Genomic DNA, 15,444 nt, shown 5'->3' on the forward strand with positions numbered 1-15,444 from the left:
ACGTCATTTAGTGACACGCCCCTGTCCCGATGTCTGGGGGACATCAGGATTGCCACTTGCTGGCCGACACCCGAGGGTGACGCAAGCCATTTAATGAATGCATATGCTGAGAACATGAGAAACATGCATGTAAATTTCGCGCGAACTACACAATGTAATATAATAATATTCAACTGTCAACAATGATAATGATAGTAATAATGCATGACATGTTTAGAGCATACATCTAATTCAAAATACACGCTGAAGGTGCTATTACAATGATGTCAAAGCATAAGGGATGGCACGATGTCACTGGTAGGAGAATGCCTCGTAGCTCAGATCGTAAGCCTCGTTTCTATGTCCTGAGGGGGCGCAAAACAAATATGAGTGGACCAAGTTGATATATAAGTAGTACAAATATAGCTATTCAATAACGTACAAACCCCCAAAATTTATGAAAACTAATAGCATAATATGTAATAGGTTTCCAAAAACCCTAGCATGCCATAAAACCTTTCAATAAACATATATCAAATAGTGTGCTAAATAGTGGTGTCATATATAAATATCTTCCGGCCAAAGCCAATATAAATATCTCCAGGCCAAAGCCAATATAAGTATCTCCCGGTCGTAGCCATCTACCAACGCTTGGCCGAAGCCAATATAAGTATCATCGCCTATAGGCAGAACAATGACCAGTAGAAAAGCACAAAAACATTGAATATAATCTTTCCAACATAAGTACATATATCTCAAAGCATCTTTATAGTATATAGTCATCCATCCTATATACTACAAAGAGTGTAAAAACATGTTCATAAATAGTATATAGTCATCCATCATATATACTACAAAGAACATAAATTCGATAAAGTATGGTATTCCAAAATATTCTCAGTAAAGCATGATAATCATAAATTGTAAATCTAATTTACTCATAAAACGTTTCGTAAAACGTAACCATTAAATCATGTTTTTCATGTATGCGTTTCTACTATTAAAGCATGCATTTTAGAAGGGGTCCACTCACAGATACTTCGTCGTCGAAGAGCCATGCGAAATAGGAGGGACGAAATCGTCACTAATAATTGCACCTAGGCACATAAAGGGTCTATTTAATAAAACTCTATCATAACAATTGAATTTCAAAAAATGAACGTTATAAACAGATCCAGGACGTCAAAAAACATAAGGGGGGACCTTGGGTACCCCCACACGCCGTCGCATATGCCCTTATGCGCCACCGCAAGTTGGTGGCTCCAACGGCCACGCACCGAGAAAAGTCGTCGATGCTGTCGTGGATAGTGGCAAGTGTGCTCCACGCGTCGGCACCGACAGCTCTTCACGCGGGCCTACGTGCAGGCTCATGCACGGCCCACGCATGGCCTGGGTTCTTGGGATCTGACTGGGTTGGGCCGGATCCTGGTATGGGTCTAGGTTTGGGGTTAGGTTAAACAGGCCGAATGACCTAGTTGCCACGGCCCAAGGGCCTAGGTACAAAGGGTTTGGGCCTTGGGGTTTTGGACTTGTAACCGGCCCAAGGGATTAGATTTGGGTTGGTTTAGAGGGTCGAAAGCCCTTGGTTTAGTCAAAGGGCTTTAGGTTTGAAAGCCCGACCCACGTCTTTGGGTTAGAAGACCCGGTTTGCAGGGGTTTAGGTTTTAGGCTTAGAGGGTTGGGCTGGCCTCTCGGGCCGGTTCAATGGCCCAACAAGTTGGGTCGGACAATGGTGGTGGGTTGGATGCGACTCGTTTTCAGGCAGGCTTTCGACAAGAAAAAGACTGGAGTTTCCCTAGTTCTGATCGATGCCAAATTGTAACCTTAGGGTACAATCTAAGTACCAAATTGAAGTGCAAGACGAGAGGGAGGGTTTCGTACCTGTCTCAAGCCATGAGGTGGCCGAAATCAGTCGAATTTCACCTCGAAAGCCATGTGCTCGCCGGACCTGGGTTCTTGGGTTGTTTATGCTTCACAGAAGCGAGGGAGAGAGAGAGGGGAAGGTCCAACACGGTGGGTGGTGTCGTCGTTCTTCTCAGTTTGGGTGTGGGTGAGTGTGTGTTTGTCGTTGGGAAGAGGAGAAGGATCCGAGAGAGAGAGACTGTGAGCTGAGAGTGAAAGAGTGTCTTGGGGGGGGGGAAGAAGAGAGAAGAAGAGAAAGGGAGATAGGAAGCTGCCATGTGGCAGGCAGAGAGGAGGAGAAATTAGAGAAAATCTAAAAAGGGGATCCATATTGGGTAAATGATAGGGGTAAAAATGGTCATTTCAAACTCCGTTAAAATGATAAAATGCATAAAAGTACTTTCGTAATTCCACTAATATAAAAAATGTACATATTTTGGGATGGGGTTTCACATTTAGTTTATAAATTTAGTTTTCCTAGTATTACTCTTAATATAAGATAACAAAATGGTGTGCTACAAATAAGCGTTCATGTTTGATTGGTGTCCCAAGAATCTCCAATAAATACAAGAGAGTATGGTGAAGTTATATGTCATGTCACATTAAATGACAATAAAATCAACATACACAACAAACAAAACAAACTATCCTGAAACGAACACATTCACGAGCGGCATTTTCTCCCCATTTTTGTCGACTCCATGAAATAATATCAGCACCTTTATTCAAACAGTATTAAGTTTCGAATTCAGTATTTCATAGAAATCTAAGAGGGAAATGGAATATTTAACCAGTTTAATTAAATAATATTGTCCCAACTTTTATGATCACGTTCGTTCTCAACAAATTTTATAATATAATAATCACAATTTTATAATACTGTGCGAAGCCTAATTGCATTTTTCTAATCACCTGCATAATTGTAAGCATGAGAAGTGTGTCGGCATAAGGGATGTTGAATTAGACACTGAACTTTGTAACAACAAATTCACAATTTTAATTAACAGAAGTAATAAGCAAAAATGAATTTTCAATTTTATGGTATAGACGCTTATGACCTCTCCCTTTACATCATGCGGTAAGGATTCTTTTGGCATTACAATATTTACCACAACGACATTGTCCATGAATTAAGTTATTTCATAGATTGGCTTTCTGACAATCTATGGTTGTATTACGTGTGCTTAAGGTAGAATTTTATATAAATGTTTGGTCATGCCAATAAGTTTTTTTTTTTTTTTTCTCATTTTAACAGTTGACACCATAGTTTGTGCAAAAACAAAAGTGTGGAATTACCCATGCAAGTAATTTGCTTCAACCAAATACGATTGTTAGGCCATCTCCAACTGAAAGGGTCCAGAGGGCTAGAGGGCCGAAAAACGTCTCCAACCAAGGGCTAGGCCAGAGGGCTCGTGGGCCCCACGTAATCTGAAAGGGCCAAAGGGCTGGCCAGAAATGTGAGCATTCCTGTCGGTTATATCCGACAGGAATGCTAGGCCAAATTTTCAAATGCAACGGCTAGATAATGTCAGCTAGCCGTTATTTTAAAATATTTTTTATTTACAAGTTTTTTTCCTTGTAACTTCTATTTTTAAATTCTATTTTTTTCTATAACTTCCTATAACTTCTATTTTACAAAATTTGTTTCATATTTTTTTTTAATTCTATTTTTTCCTATCACTTCTATTTTACAAAATTTGTTTCATATTTTTTTAAATTCCATTTTTCCCTATAACTTCTATTTTACAAAATTTGTTTCATATATTTTTTTTAAATTCTATTTTTTTTTGCTATAACTTCCTCAGCCATTATACAACATTAAATTGAATTAAGTACCATGAAACAACATTAAACAATATGAAACAACATTAAATAACATTAACCAACATAAAAAAACATTTAACAACATGAAACTTAAACAACATTTTTAAAAACATTTAACAAAATAAAACTTAAACGCCTACTCCATACTTCTTTTGGCCCAAAGATGTGCAACAATATCATGTTGTAGGTACTTGTTTGTGCCATGAGAACATATCATTCTATAGCGCCTCATGCACTCATTTATAGAGATACTACCAGTTCTTGGATTGAAAGGAAAATTAGGCCCATCATATATTTTTTAACTAGCCCTTCTTGACCTATTTGGATCTTCTTGGTCGTCATCGGACTCTCCATCAATATACCCATCTCGCTCATCATCCACTATCATATTGTGTAATATGATGCAAGACATCATGGAGTCCAAATTTTCTCGACTCCACTCTCTTGCCGGTTCGCTGATGATCTTCCATCGTGCTTGTAGAATATCGAAAGCTCTCTCAACATCTTTCCGGTATGCCTCTTAGGGTAAGGTAAACAACTTTTTCGCGTCATTCGTAGGGTTTGGAATTGCACTTTGGGTAGATGCCATCTGCCAAGTAATACCCCCTATTGTATTGACGGCCGTTGATGTAGTAGTCAAGTTGAGGTGCTTTACCTTCTGTCAGACGATTGAAGAAGGGTGAACGCCTAAGAATTGTAATGTCATTTTGGGATCCAAGGACTCCAAAGAAAGCATGCCAGATCCATGTGTCATATGAGGCAACCGCCTCTAACACAATAGTTGGTTTTCTTGACCTTCTGCAGAAGCCTCATTGCCATCCGGTGGGACAGTTCTTCCAATCCCAATGCATGTAGTCTAATGACCCTATCATGCCCGAAAACCCATGGTCTTCAGCTTTGCGAATGAGCCGATTCAGATCTTCTTGATTTGGCTCGCGGAGGTATTTGTCTTTGCAAACCTGAACAATTGTGTCACAAAATTGTTCAAGAGTATCAAGGTATGTAGACTCAGACATACCATGGGTTTCATTTATCGAATCAGCTGAGGAGCCATAGGCCATCATTCGGAGTGCAACAATAACCTTCTAATGAGGTGAGAAACCAGGATGGCCTGCTCTGTCCCACTTCTGTCGAAAGTATGGATTGACCTGCTGGACATCACAAAGTAAACGCTCAAAGACATGACGCCTCATTCGGAAGCGACGTCTAAAATCCTTTTTTGTGTACACTGAGTTGGGGTTGAAGTAGTTGTTCATTAGATTGGCATGCGTTATCGCTCTGTTTTGTGGTTTATAAGAGCGACCAGCAACAAAGCCACCCCATTGAGGTTGTTCCTCAGTTAGCTGACACATCATGGCCGCAGCCATGGCTGCTGCTCTGTTTTGTTTGTTGCGCCTTACTTGATTCTTCATCAGACTCCTCATCTTCTCATCTCATTTGCGCTCATTTTTCTTCCAATTTGGAATTGGATGAGGACCCCCCAGTTGGAATTCGAAGAGGATCCAAAGTTGGAATTCATTGCAAACTTGAATTGAAAGAGATTGAATTGAAATAAATTGAATTCAAAGTTGTGTGAATTATAGCCCAATATCCACCCTATTTATAGCAAAATAAAAATAAAAATCAAATCCAACGGCTAGCTAACGTCACTTAGCCGTTGGATTTGAATTTAAGTTGTAGGTTTTAAATAATAAATTATGTTTGACTATATGGCTTTTTGGCCCTCGGTTGAATACGGTTTTTTATGATAGGGCTAAAACGAGCCCTATGATCCTTTGGTCATCGGATAGAGATGGAGGTAAATATGACTATGTACTGTTCATTAAAATATTAATATATTGAAATGCCAAAAGGATTAAAACGAATCATTTGGTCAGCCCTCGGTTAGAAATGGCTTTACAGGATCGAAAAGCATGGGAGGCTGTATGATACTACTATGGCATGTTTGGGCATTTCAAAGGGGAACAACACAGAACTAAAATAAGGGATTGGCAGCTGAGGTTTTGGTGACCCACGTACACAAATCCAGCGCCAGATCTGGCAAAATTGTAAAAAGAGGACTTTGTGTGTGTGCATGATTGATTCAATCGCAGCCAGAAGAAGTGGACAGAAAAGAAAGGAGAGAGAGAGAAAGAGAGAGAAAGAAAATAGTCTCATCGATCGGATTTGACATGTTTGACAAGATGTAACATTATTTTGCCCCCACCTCTTACCCAACTCAGTGCGATACTGCTATACAATAAATAAGATTCAAACAAGCATCACAAAAAGTCTTTGGTTGCACAGTCCGTGTTACCCTAAACATAATCATTTGGATTACTATTTACCCTCCATTAATATGCTTCTTTTGAGGACTCTCGTCCTTTTCTTTTACCTTTTCTATTAACTTTTTTTGGTTCCTTATCCATTTTTATGTCACTCTATTTCCAATTTTTTATTCTTAGTACAAATTATTGAATGGTTAAAAAAAACTAACAGTTAAGTTTTGCATATAGAGATTTAATGAATTTTTTCAATGGCTAAATATTACATAAAATTGATCCATTAAATGATACGTACTATTAAAGCCGGACTCCTTTATTTGTAAAGAGATGATGGGTTGGGACAAGTTTTAAATTTTATTGCTTTATCTCTTTCTTTGCAATCGAACAAAAGAAATACATGAGCTAAAGTTTGTCTATCTAATTCATGGCATACATATAATCTGCAACACAATGTATGTCATGCAATTAGTTACAAAAAGAAGGTAGTAACTTCTATAAGTGACTGAAGGATTATGTAGTATGAGTAGTAACTTTTACAACTCAATAAGAAAATGAGATGACATTTACAAATTTTTTCCATTTTTTTTTTTTACATTATGCTACATTAGTTGATTCTTAATTAAATTTGTTAGTACATATATAAAGCCACAATGTATATATCAAAGATCGAGAGGCATGAAACCTAGCAGAATTTTTGTTTGGCAATATAAACTCTTAGGATGTGAGCCTCATTTTAAAATTTGCAGAGAAAAATAATCTTGCATGCATATGTTACATGTCGCTAACATGTATTCAAACCATAACACCTGTAAATTGTTGTAAAAGAAGAGAGATGTATATAAAGTTACATTCAAGATGCCCTAATTTGGAGGATCAGAAACTGCACAGTGAGAGTACGTTCTGTCCTTAGCTAGCCCTAGCAGCCCAAAACAGTAAGCACTGTTACTCTCTTCTGGAAAATAAATGTGCGCTGCGAGCAAATATAGGCAGTTTAATATTTAGAACTGATAAGCATGTGAGTTGATCAGTTTGAGGTGAGAGGGGGCAGGCAGTTGCCGCACCAGAATTAGGTTACAAAGGTTACACACAAGTCACATCCACTGCCTAATCAAATCACATAATTATCTTCTTCGTAATCAAATTTTCACTGTTTCAAACACGAGAGAGAGAGAGAGACGTAAATAAAGGTGAGGTTTCGTAGATATCATGAGACATGACGTTTATGAAGTGACATCCAAACTGTCGTCGCTTGCTTGAGCGACGTGGTTTTGTCTTTTGCATGGGACCCTCCTTTTGTTTCCTTCCCCCATCTTCTCTCTTCTCATTGAAATTATGTCCCCCCACTTCCTCTCCTCTCCTTCTTTCCCTCCCCGGCCCCTACCCACTCTTTATATATTCCTACACGTCTTTCTACCGTCTCTCATACATTTCACACATAGCACTTTGTCCTCATATCATCATACAATTTAATCGTTTTGAAAGCCATCAAACTTTGTGTACCATGTCAGCAGCAGCCGCAGCGTCCGCGGCGGCGGCACTGAGTAATTCGAGCTCCACTAACAGCAACTCCATCACCGATAACTACCACCACCAACCGTTATTCACACCGTCCCCGCTAGCGGCCGTGACGCCAGTGCTGAGCAGGTACGAGTCCCAGAAGCGGCGGGACTGGATCACGTTCGGGCAGTACCTCAAGAACCACCGCCCGCCGCTTAACCTGTCCCGCTGCAGTGGGGCGCACGTGCTGGAGTTCCTTAGGTATTTGGATCAGTTCGGGAAGACCAAGGTCCACGCGGACGCTTGCCCTTTCTACGGGCACCCTAACCCTCCTGCGCCCTGCCCATGCCCGCTGCGGCAGGCTTGGGGCAGCCTGGACGCTCTCATTGGGCGGCTTCGGGCAGCGTTTGAGGAGAACGGCGGGCACCCCGAGACTAACCCGTTTGGGGCACGGGCAGTGAGGCTGTACCTGAGGGAGGTGAGGGACAGCCAGGCCAGGGCAAGGGGGATTGCTTATGAGAAGAAGAAGAGAAAGAAAGTAGGGCCGTCACAACAGCTGCAGGGGAATGATCAACAACATGATGAGGAGGAGAGGCATGGGCAACATGGTAATTTTGGTTCAGATTATGGGTATAGTGCTGCTGGGGCTTCATCCGCTACTGCCAGGGACTCCATGATGCCCTTATCTGTGCTAATCTGATTAAGCTTAAATTAATGGAGTAAAGAGTATATTTATGTAATGAATATGTAAGGGCTTTTGATGTGGGGTTGTGTTACTAATTAGTTATTAACCTTTCCTTTCTTGATATCAGTCCTTCAAATTGTAGACTGCAGTTTTCTTTTCTCCTTCATTCATAATTTGGTATTATATGAGCAAAATTGCTAGAAACAAATTAATCTGTTTATGGCAATTGAAGAACACTAGAAAACAAGATGTATGGTGATCTGAAAAGAAATTAATAATCATATTACGTTTGCACTAAGAGATTATGATATACTGCTGAAAATAAGAAGGCAGTAGGCAGAAGGCAGAGCTACTTTGGATCACTGGAAATGATTTTACCCATGTTCGTAGCAACAAATTAAAATTTGGTTTGAAAAGCCTTCTTACATTACTTTTGATACATTATTTCACAATTGTAATTATAGTTTGAGGCTTTGTACAGTTAACACTATCTTTCATTTTCTGTGCCACCAATTATCTTTGGCTTCGTGTTTTCTTTTGTTTTGAAGATGAAGGAGAGTAGAAGAAAAAAAAAAGAAAAAAAAAAGAGATATTGAGAGAGATCCAGGATTCTTACTATTTCTTAGATTCATGGACTAAATTCAATTTAGTGAGATTTTTTATTCACATTTTTTTCTATCAAGAACGTTTTATAAAACTCTTGGACTCCTGAATTTGGAGTATCCTACTTTCACGCAATTCACATTTACGAGGTTCAACAAGCAATTGATATTTCACGATCAAGGGTATAGTACTATTTGTAGCTGTTTGGGCCCAAAATATCTGTTTGGGCCGAGTATATAATTATTCTCAGCCCGGAAGGCCTTACAACAAAGTTACCATGGATCGTTTGGTTCGTGGGCTTCCAAACCTAGGTCGGCAAAGTCATGCTGCAAGACAAATCGACTCCAAGCGCAATAAGGAGTCTCGACGAGTTTAATAACTCGGAAGTGAATCCGGCTCGATGAAAGGATAGGTTCAAGATCCTGATGGGTGTAGGAGTACTCGAGGGGATGTTTGATTAGAAGAAGAAATCCTAATCCGAGTAGGTTGTTAACTCGACCTAGAAGGTACATTACTACTATAAATACAAGGCGCTGTGTAGCGTGAGAGGGCTCCTCCAATTCAACATACAACTGCCTTGCGCAAACTCTCTCAACAACTTTGAGATTTTTATTTTCTCTTTTCGCTGACACATCTTCCGTTGGCATCAACAGCACTGTGAAAGCAACCGGTGATATCTTCAGTCGGCATAGATAGCTCTGTCGCCGTAGAATCAGCCGATCTCGCAGCATCTTCCGTTGGCATCAACAGCACTGCGGCGAGGACGGTTGGTTACCTATCCAAGTCTCGTCGAGAAGGATCTATGGATCCTTATTGATTGAAGCCACCTCGTTAGCCTTCTCGGCGAAGCGAGGTGTTACAGCCTACTAAGCTCAGCGCATTGCATGCCGAGTTATTTTATGATTGGATACTCTCAAGTAGGATTTAGAGTTCGGCATTCAGACGGCCGAACCGCGTTCATTATTAAGACTCATATCTGATTTGAGTATTTGTGCCCTTACACTTTGGTGTCGATTCGGCGTGAGTTTACTCTGACGAATACCATCACTGTGACCGAATCCAACGACGACGATTCGTGAACTTCGTAAGAATAGTAGCCTTGTCTTCAGGTTTGAGAGCCCAAGAGGCCGAGATGTGGTCCTTCCTCGGTCGCAATCGCCAGACACAGAAGTCAGCCGCGCACCCAACGCAACATCAACAAATTTACTCCTCGGCCGACGAGTTGGCACACCCCGCATTTAACCGAATGACGTAGTTAGCTCATAGATTACTCGGCCTGCGCGCCACGTAGGCTTGGTAGTTTTTAGGATCAACAGTAGCAGCGGTCCTTATATATCGTATTAACAATCGAAAGAAGGTCAAAAGAAAAAATCTCTATTTGACAGGGTTTCTTCCTATACCTATGAATTTCATTGGACCCATAAATGATGCATCAAAATAATCTTTTTGGCATTCCAACATCAATAGGTTGATTGTTTCGCTCTTGTATCTTCCAAAAGGAAAAAAGATCTCTGAGAGCTATTTCCTGGATCCAAAAGAGAGTACTTGGGTTCTCCCAATAACTAAAAGGTGTAACATGCCTTAATCTAACTGGGGTTCGCAGTGGTGGAAGAACTAGATCAGAAAAAAGAGGGCTTCTAGTTGTAAAATATCTAATGAAACCTTCATTGGAATTGAGATCCCATTCAAAGAGAAAGATATCAAATATTTGGAGTTTCTTTTTGCATATTATATGGATGATCCAATCCGCAAGGACCATGATTGGGAATTGTTTGATCGTCTTTTGTTGAGGAAGAGGCGAAACATAATCAACTTGAATTCAGGACAGCTGCTATTCGAAATCTTAGTGAAAGACTGGATTTGTTATCTCATGTTTGCTTTTCGTGAAAAATTTCCAATTGAAGCAGAGGGTTTCTTCAAACAACAAGGAGCCGGGTCAACTATTCAATCTTGAGCATGTTCATCTTGTAGAAGAAGTCTTCGTTAATAATTTTCTGGCGACCATCTTATGGTTCTTCAAGGATCATTTTATGCATTATTGTAGATATCAAGGAAAATCAATTATGTCTTCGAATGATACCCCTGTTCTGATGAATAAGCCATAAACATGGCAAAGAGTGAGAATTAAAAGATACTAGAACTGCATCAATTCATTGATTTTCTTTTATTTGTTTCATTAATTGGCTGAAAATGGTAGTGGATTGTGGTTACATTTCTGAACAGCAATAATATTATAGTAATGGTACAAACGTGTTTATTAGATTTTTTTTATATATTTTATATATTATGAATAACTTGGCCCGTAAAAAGTCATGACAAATTAAATCTAAAAATATTATAATAAAGCAACTAACCGTAAATTATGCGTTTATTTTAAGCACTTCGCAGCTTAATCATAAAAAGTTCTTTCGTTATGGAAAAAAAGTAACTCTTATCTTATGTGCTGACAATATTGAATTCTTTTATTCTCTTCTCATGGGTCATGACTTGTTATTGAGAGATTTTTTAGTGTGACCATCACACAAAGTGATACACCACGTGTTTCTTGAATCAAATTCTTTACCAATCAGTGCACACCAATGTCAATTTAAGTTCACAATTCATCAAGAATCCCACTTTCAATAACTAGAGCTACAAATGTAAAGCAAACCAGTTCCGAAAAACAACAGAAAGTGTGAATGTAAATGTACCTCAGCCAGGTCGAGATGCAAATCGTCTTTTAAATGGAAAGTTAAAAACTGACTGCAAGCCTTGCAAGGCCACATTGTCAGGGCACAATTGACCCCGAAAAATTTCACACTGCTCGTTCTATGCTTGGTCATGCTTGCCTCCTTTACCCTATCAGTTATCAACACATCCCTTTCTCCTGCACCTTATCGTATTGAACCAAAACTAGGTAAAGCTTTAATCTTTATCACATTTAGCCAAAATCGAATTATAAAAAAAACACACTTAGATATTCATAATTACACTTTAATTGTAGAATAATCACGGTACCGTTTCAATAAACGGAATTAAATTTTAATATTTTTACAAAGAAATCGAGAGATATACTAATCATGGAATTGAGGAACGGCTGGTCATCTAAGTCGAGCCGGCGAGTGGGCGAGGCCATGGGGACGGCAACCGACAAGTCGTTCTCCGGAGGAAGCTTTCGGCGGGCTCTGTGTCAATGACGAGTTCTTGTGTGGGCGCCTGACAGAAGACAGTTGCGATTTCGAAGAAGAGGGGGCGGGGCTTTGGAGGGAGAAATGAGTAGTTTGGGGATTTCAGAGAAACCGCCGAAGGAAGCGAATGGGTGAGACTTTAAATGTCCGTTGTTAAAACCATTTACTTACAACGGACTTTAAATATCCGTGGTAATACTAGATATTCTACAACGAGTCTTTTATGTCCGTGGTGAATTAACTGTGATCAATACATACGGCATTGTTTTTATAGATTATAATTGTGACTCAACAATGGATGAAAAAAACTAAAGGTGCTTCGAATATGCTCCCATGTACCCGTGTGGCATCGGGTGTGGCTAAGAGTACAAAGACGTCGCACCTACTGTATGTTTGGTTGATGTTCGAGATATTTTGGTGTTCTAACGGTAAACACATGTGGTGCAGAGAAAAATGTATTTGTGGGGACTGTAAAATGAGATTTATGAGTATTAATAACATCTCCCTAAATTATACTATATATGTGCGTATTTATGAGCATACATGCATACAACGATTGAGAACATGGAGAGATTTTTCAGTGTGATCGAAACATGAGGTGGTACACCACGTGTCACTATACAAATGGTGGGATATATGTGCTAAAAAGTTAATAACATAAAAATTAAAAAATTTCACCACTTACATAAAAACACGTGATGTACCATTCGTGTTCCGATCACAATGAAAAATTTCTCATACTATACTAGTGGTCCAATCTTCGTTCATGTGCAACTTATACTTATATTCATGACTTTTCTACTTCTACCAACTATTGTTTCAGATGATTTTTATCATTTGTAAGCAGGGTTGATTTTTTATTCCCCTGCCATATTAATAGCTATATTTTTCCATCAACGAGGTTTGGCTTTATGTCCTCTTCATTTGTATTTCGTTTTTCCTTAATAAGATTATGTGGATAATCGGTGAACACTATCACCCCATTTCATAAAAAAAAAAAAAAAAAAAGTGTAACATTCGTAATATTACCTATTATAGTGTCGGCTTACAGATAGGGTGAGCAAAATACATAAGGAAAACAATTGTCATATATATAAGGAAATAATTGTTGTATTCTTTGAATCTATCATCCGAGTCAAAGGGATAGAAGATCATGTTCTCAATTGTCATATGCATGAATATTCATACAAATGCATATATGAAAGTTTTATTAGCACTCCAAAAATCTCATTCTACACTCCTCATAGGTGTATTTTTCTTTCCAAATATAGAAAGTTTGGAGTGTAGAATGAGATTTTTTTTTGTGCTAATAACAATTCTCATGTAGATATTTAGTATAAATTAGCGAAAGTATCCTGCGCAAGTTTGCAAGTTTTAGAACTATTTAAAACATGTAAAAATATATATACAATAAGCAACATTCTTAGGGAAATTTTATTTGAACTCATTTAACTTCTTTCTACACCTAGCTTACTATCTACACCCATATCATTTTTAATTAAACTATCAATATCTCTTTAAACCCAAATTTACTATCTAAACTACTCTCGCAAACTCAATTCAATATGCAAATTTATCTTTACTCCCATTATTTTTTCACATTATAGAAGCTATCTGGATCAATCTCAAGATCTGTGTTAATTAAATCTATTAATCTAATTAAACACAGTGCCATGATACTATAAGAGTCAAACTAAATTAACTAAACCCTAGCTAGTTTAACAAATGTGCACATATTTTGCAGGTCGGCTTGTAGTACTGGGAATAATAGTTAGCAAGGCATGCAGTGAGCTAGAAACTAAAAATTGGAAACTCTTTCAGAATATATAAAATATACTAATAATAAGATTACATCATCAATTATAAACACTCAACAGTGTCCAAACAAAATCTTACAAACAAAATGAAACGAATAATTATCATGCTCTCACATGTTTATAGTGCATCTACACAACAAGACTACTAATTAGATACTGAACATGTTAATTAAAGAAAAAAAACTTTAGTTCCTTAATTAAAAGGGATAATAAAAGTGAAGAAAAAAACACTTGATTCAGAACTACTGGTAGCTAAAAATTCAGAACAAGCAATGTATGTGTGGATTAACTAGGGTTGATGTAGCGAATAATCGGACCTAGACGCTTGATTCCCCTTGAGCCATAGAGTTGGATAACTCTTTTGTCAGAGAAACCCTACTCTTACAATAATTAGGGTTTTGATCTCATATATAAGAGTTAGCAGTACTAGTGAAAGCATATCCGAACTCTCTCCTCCTCCAACACCTTTTCTTGCCGTTGATCTTGATAAGTTGTTGCTTATTGGTTTGGCAGCAACAGTAGCAGAAGTAGAAGTAGATTTCCTGCAGGTGATGAGTAATGTTGGAGATATGGTGGTGATGGGGTTGATGGATGGTGGTGGTGGTAGTCATGATGACGATAATAAAAGTTAGAGGATCCAAAACTTCAAAATCACTATTCATCCATAAAAAAATTTATTTTTATTTTTATTTTTATGAATGTGTCTTAGGATTTTTACCACGATAGAACGTCGAAGAAAGATTATGTAATGGTTAGTGTTTGATTATTGAGTGTAGGTTTATTGGTAAATTTTACTTTTACTATTAATTTCATTTTAGTACTACGGTCTAATAGTATTCATCTTCACTTGTAAGTGAGAGGTCTTAGATTTTGTTCTCTCCAAAGACGAATTTGAACCACATTATTGCTAGCACATTAAGAGGCTAAGCCACCCCCTCCCATAGTGTAGATAATATCGTTTGTTCAACAGAAAAAAAAATTCATCTTGTACTTGATGGTAATTATGCAATAGGATAATAACATTTCATATTTAAAGTTTAAGTTGGTTGTAGGGAGAGGTTAAATGGGTTCAAATAAAATTTTCCATATTATTTTAGGGAATTGTTATTAGCACTCCAAAAATCTCATTTGACACTCCAAACTTTTTATAATTAGAAAGAAAAATACACTTGTAAGGAGTGTAGAATGAGATTTTTGGACTGCTAATAACAATTTCCTTATTTTACATACATATGAAAATTTACTTACAACCCTCTTTATAATAAGGAACAAAATAGAAAATAATTTTGTCTTATCTACATACAACCTTATTTACTCGTCAAATATATATTTACTGCCACTTAGTACTACGGTCTAGTGATATTCCTCTTTACTTACAAGTGAGAGGTTTTAGGTGATAGAAATTGGGTAGTTCACATGACCGGAAACTGATACCGCTTAGACTATTAATCATAATATGGTGTGAAGGATATGAATCAGAGAGGGTGAATGGAATTGAATTGTACTGACATAAAGGAATTTGGTGAATATATAGAGATGGAATACCCTTTCAAGAGGGGTTGTATTCTTTAGACGAAGCTACAACTTTTCCCGTTGAATACAACTATTCACATCCTTTAGAATTAATTAATTATATTATTTTCCTTATTTATTAATTAACTTATTTCACCACAATCATATGTATATTGGTATACTAATGTTATAGT

At 37.9% G+C, this 15,444-nt stretch overlaps 2 protein-coding genes and 1 long non-coding RNA gene across 3 annotated transcripts; 1 reads left to right on the forward strand and 2 right to left on the reverse strand.

The window, feature by feature from the left end:
- Positions 1–4,514: 4,514 nt before the first annotated feature.
- Positions 4,515–5,072, reverse strand: LOC139196257 (uncharacterized). Its single transcript, XM_070821936.1, has 2 exons — positions 4,854–5,072; positions 4,515–4,664 (listed from the first exon to the last, which is right to left on the reverse strand). The coding sequence occupies exons 1-2, from the start codon at positions 5,070–5,072 to the stop codon at positions 4,515–4,517; spliced, it is 369 nt and encodes a 122-aa protein (XP_070678037.1).
- Positions 5,073–7,314: 2,242 nt separating this feature from the next.
- Positions 7,315–8,272, forward strand: LOC114824980 (protein G1-like1). Its single transcript, XM_029103017.2, has one exon. It carries the CDS (start codon positions 7,471–7,473, stop codon positions 8,164–8,166), a length of 696 nt encoding a protein of 231 aa, XP_028958850.1. The 5' UTR covers positions 7,315–7,470; the 3' UTR covers positions 8,167–8,272.
- A 3,196-nt stretch (positions 8,273–11,468) lies between these two features.
- On the reverse strand, positions 11,469–12,018 carry LOC139196544 (uncharacterized). The gene is made up of 2 exons (XR_011581586.1): positions 11,809–12,018; positions 11,469–11,626 (listed from the first exon to the last, which is right to left on the reverse strand). It is a non-coding gene; the product is annotated as an uncharacterized lncRNA (long non-coding RNA).
- Positions 12,019–15,444: the final 3,426 nt, after the last annotated feature.

The sequence above is a fragment of the Malus domestica genome, chromosome 05, assembly GCF_042453785.1.
Source record: "Malus domestica chromosome 05, GDT2T_hap1".
Classification (NCBI taxonomy): domain Eukaryota; kingdom Viridiplantae; phylum Streptophyta; class Magnoliopsida; order Rosales; family Rosaceae; genus Malus; species Malus domestica.

Coding starts and splice junctions, on each gene's coding strand:
- LOC139196257 (XM_070821936.1), bottom strand. CDS start 5,072: ATGGCTGCGGCCATGATGTGTCAGCTAACTGAGGAACAACCTCAATGG. Junction 4,665..4,853: donor TACTTTGTGATGTCCAGCAG/GTCAATCCATAC, acceptor ACAATTGTTCAG/GTTTGCAAAGACAAATACCT.
- LOC114824980 (XM_029103017.2), top strand. CDS start 7,471: ATGTCAGCAGCAGCCGCAGCGTCCGCGGCGGCGGCACTGAGTAATTCG.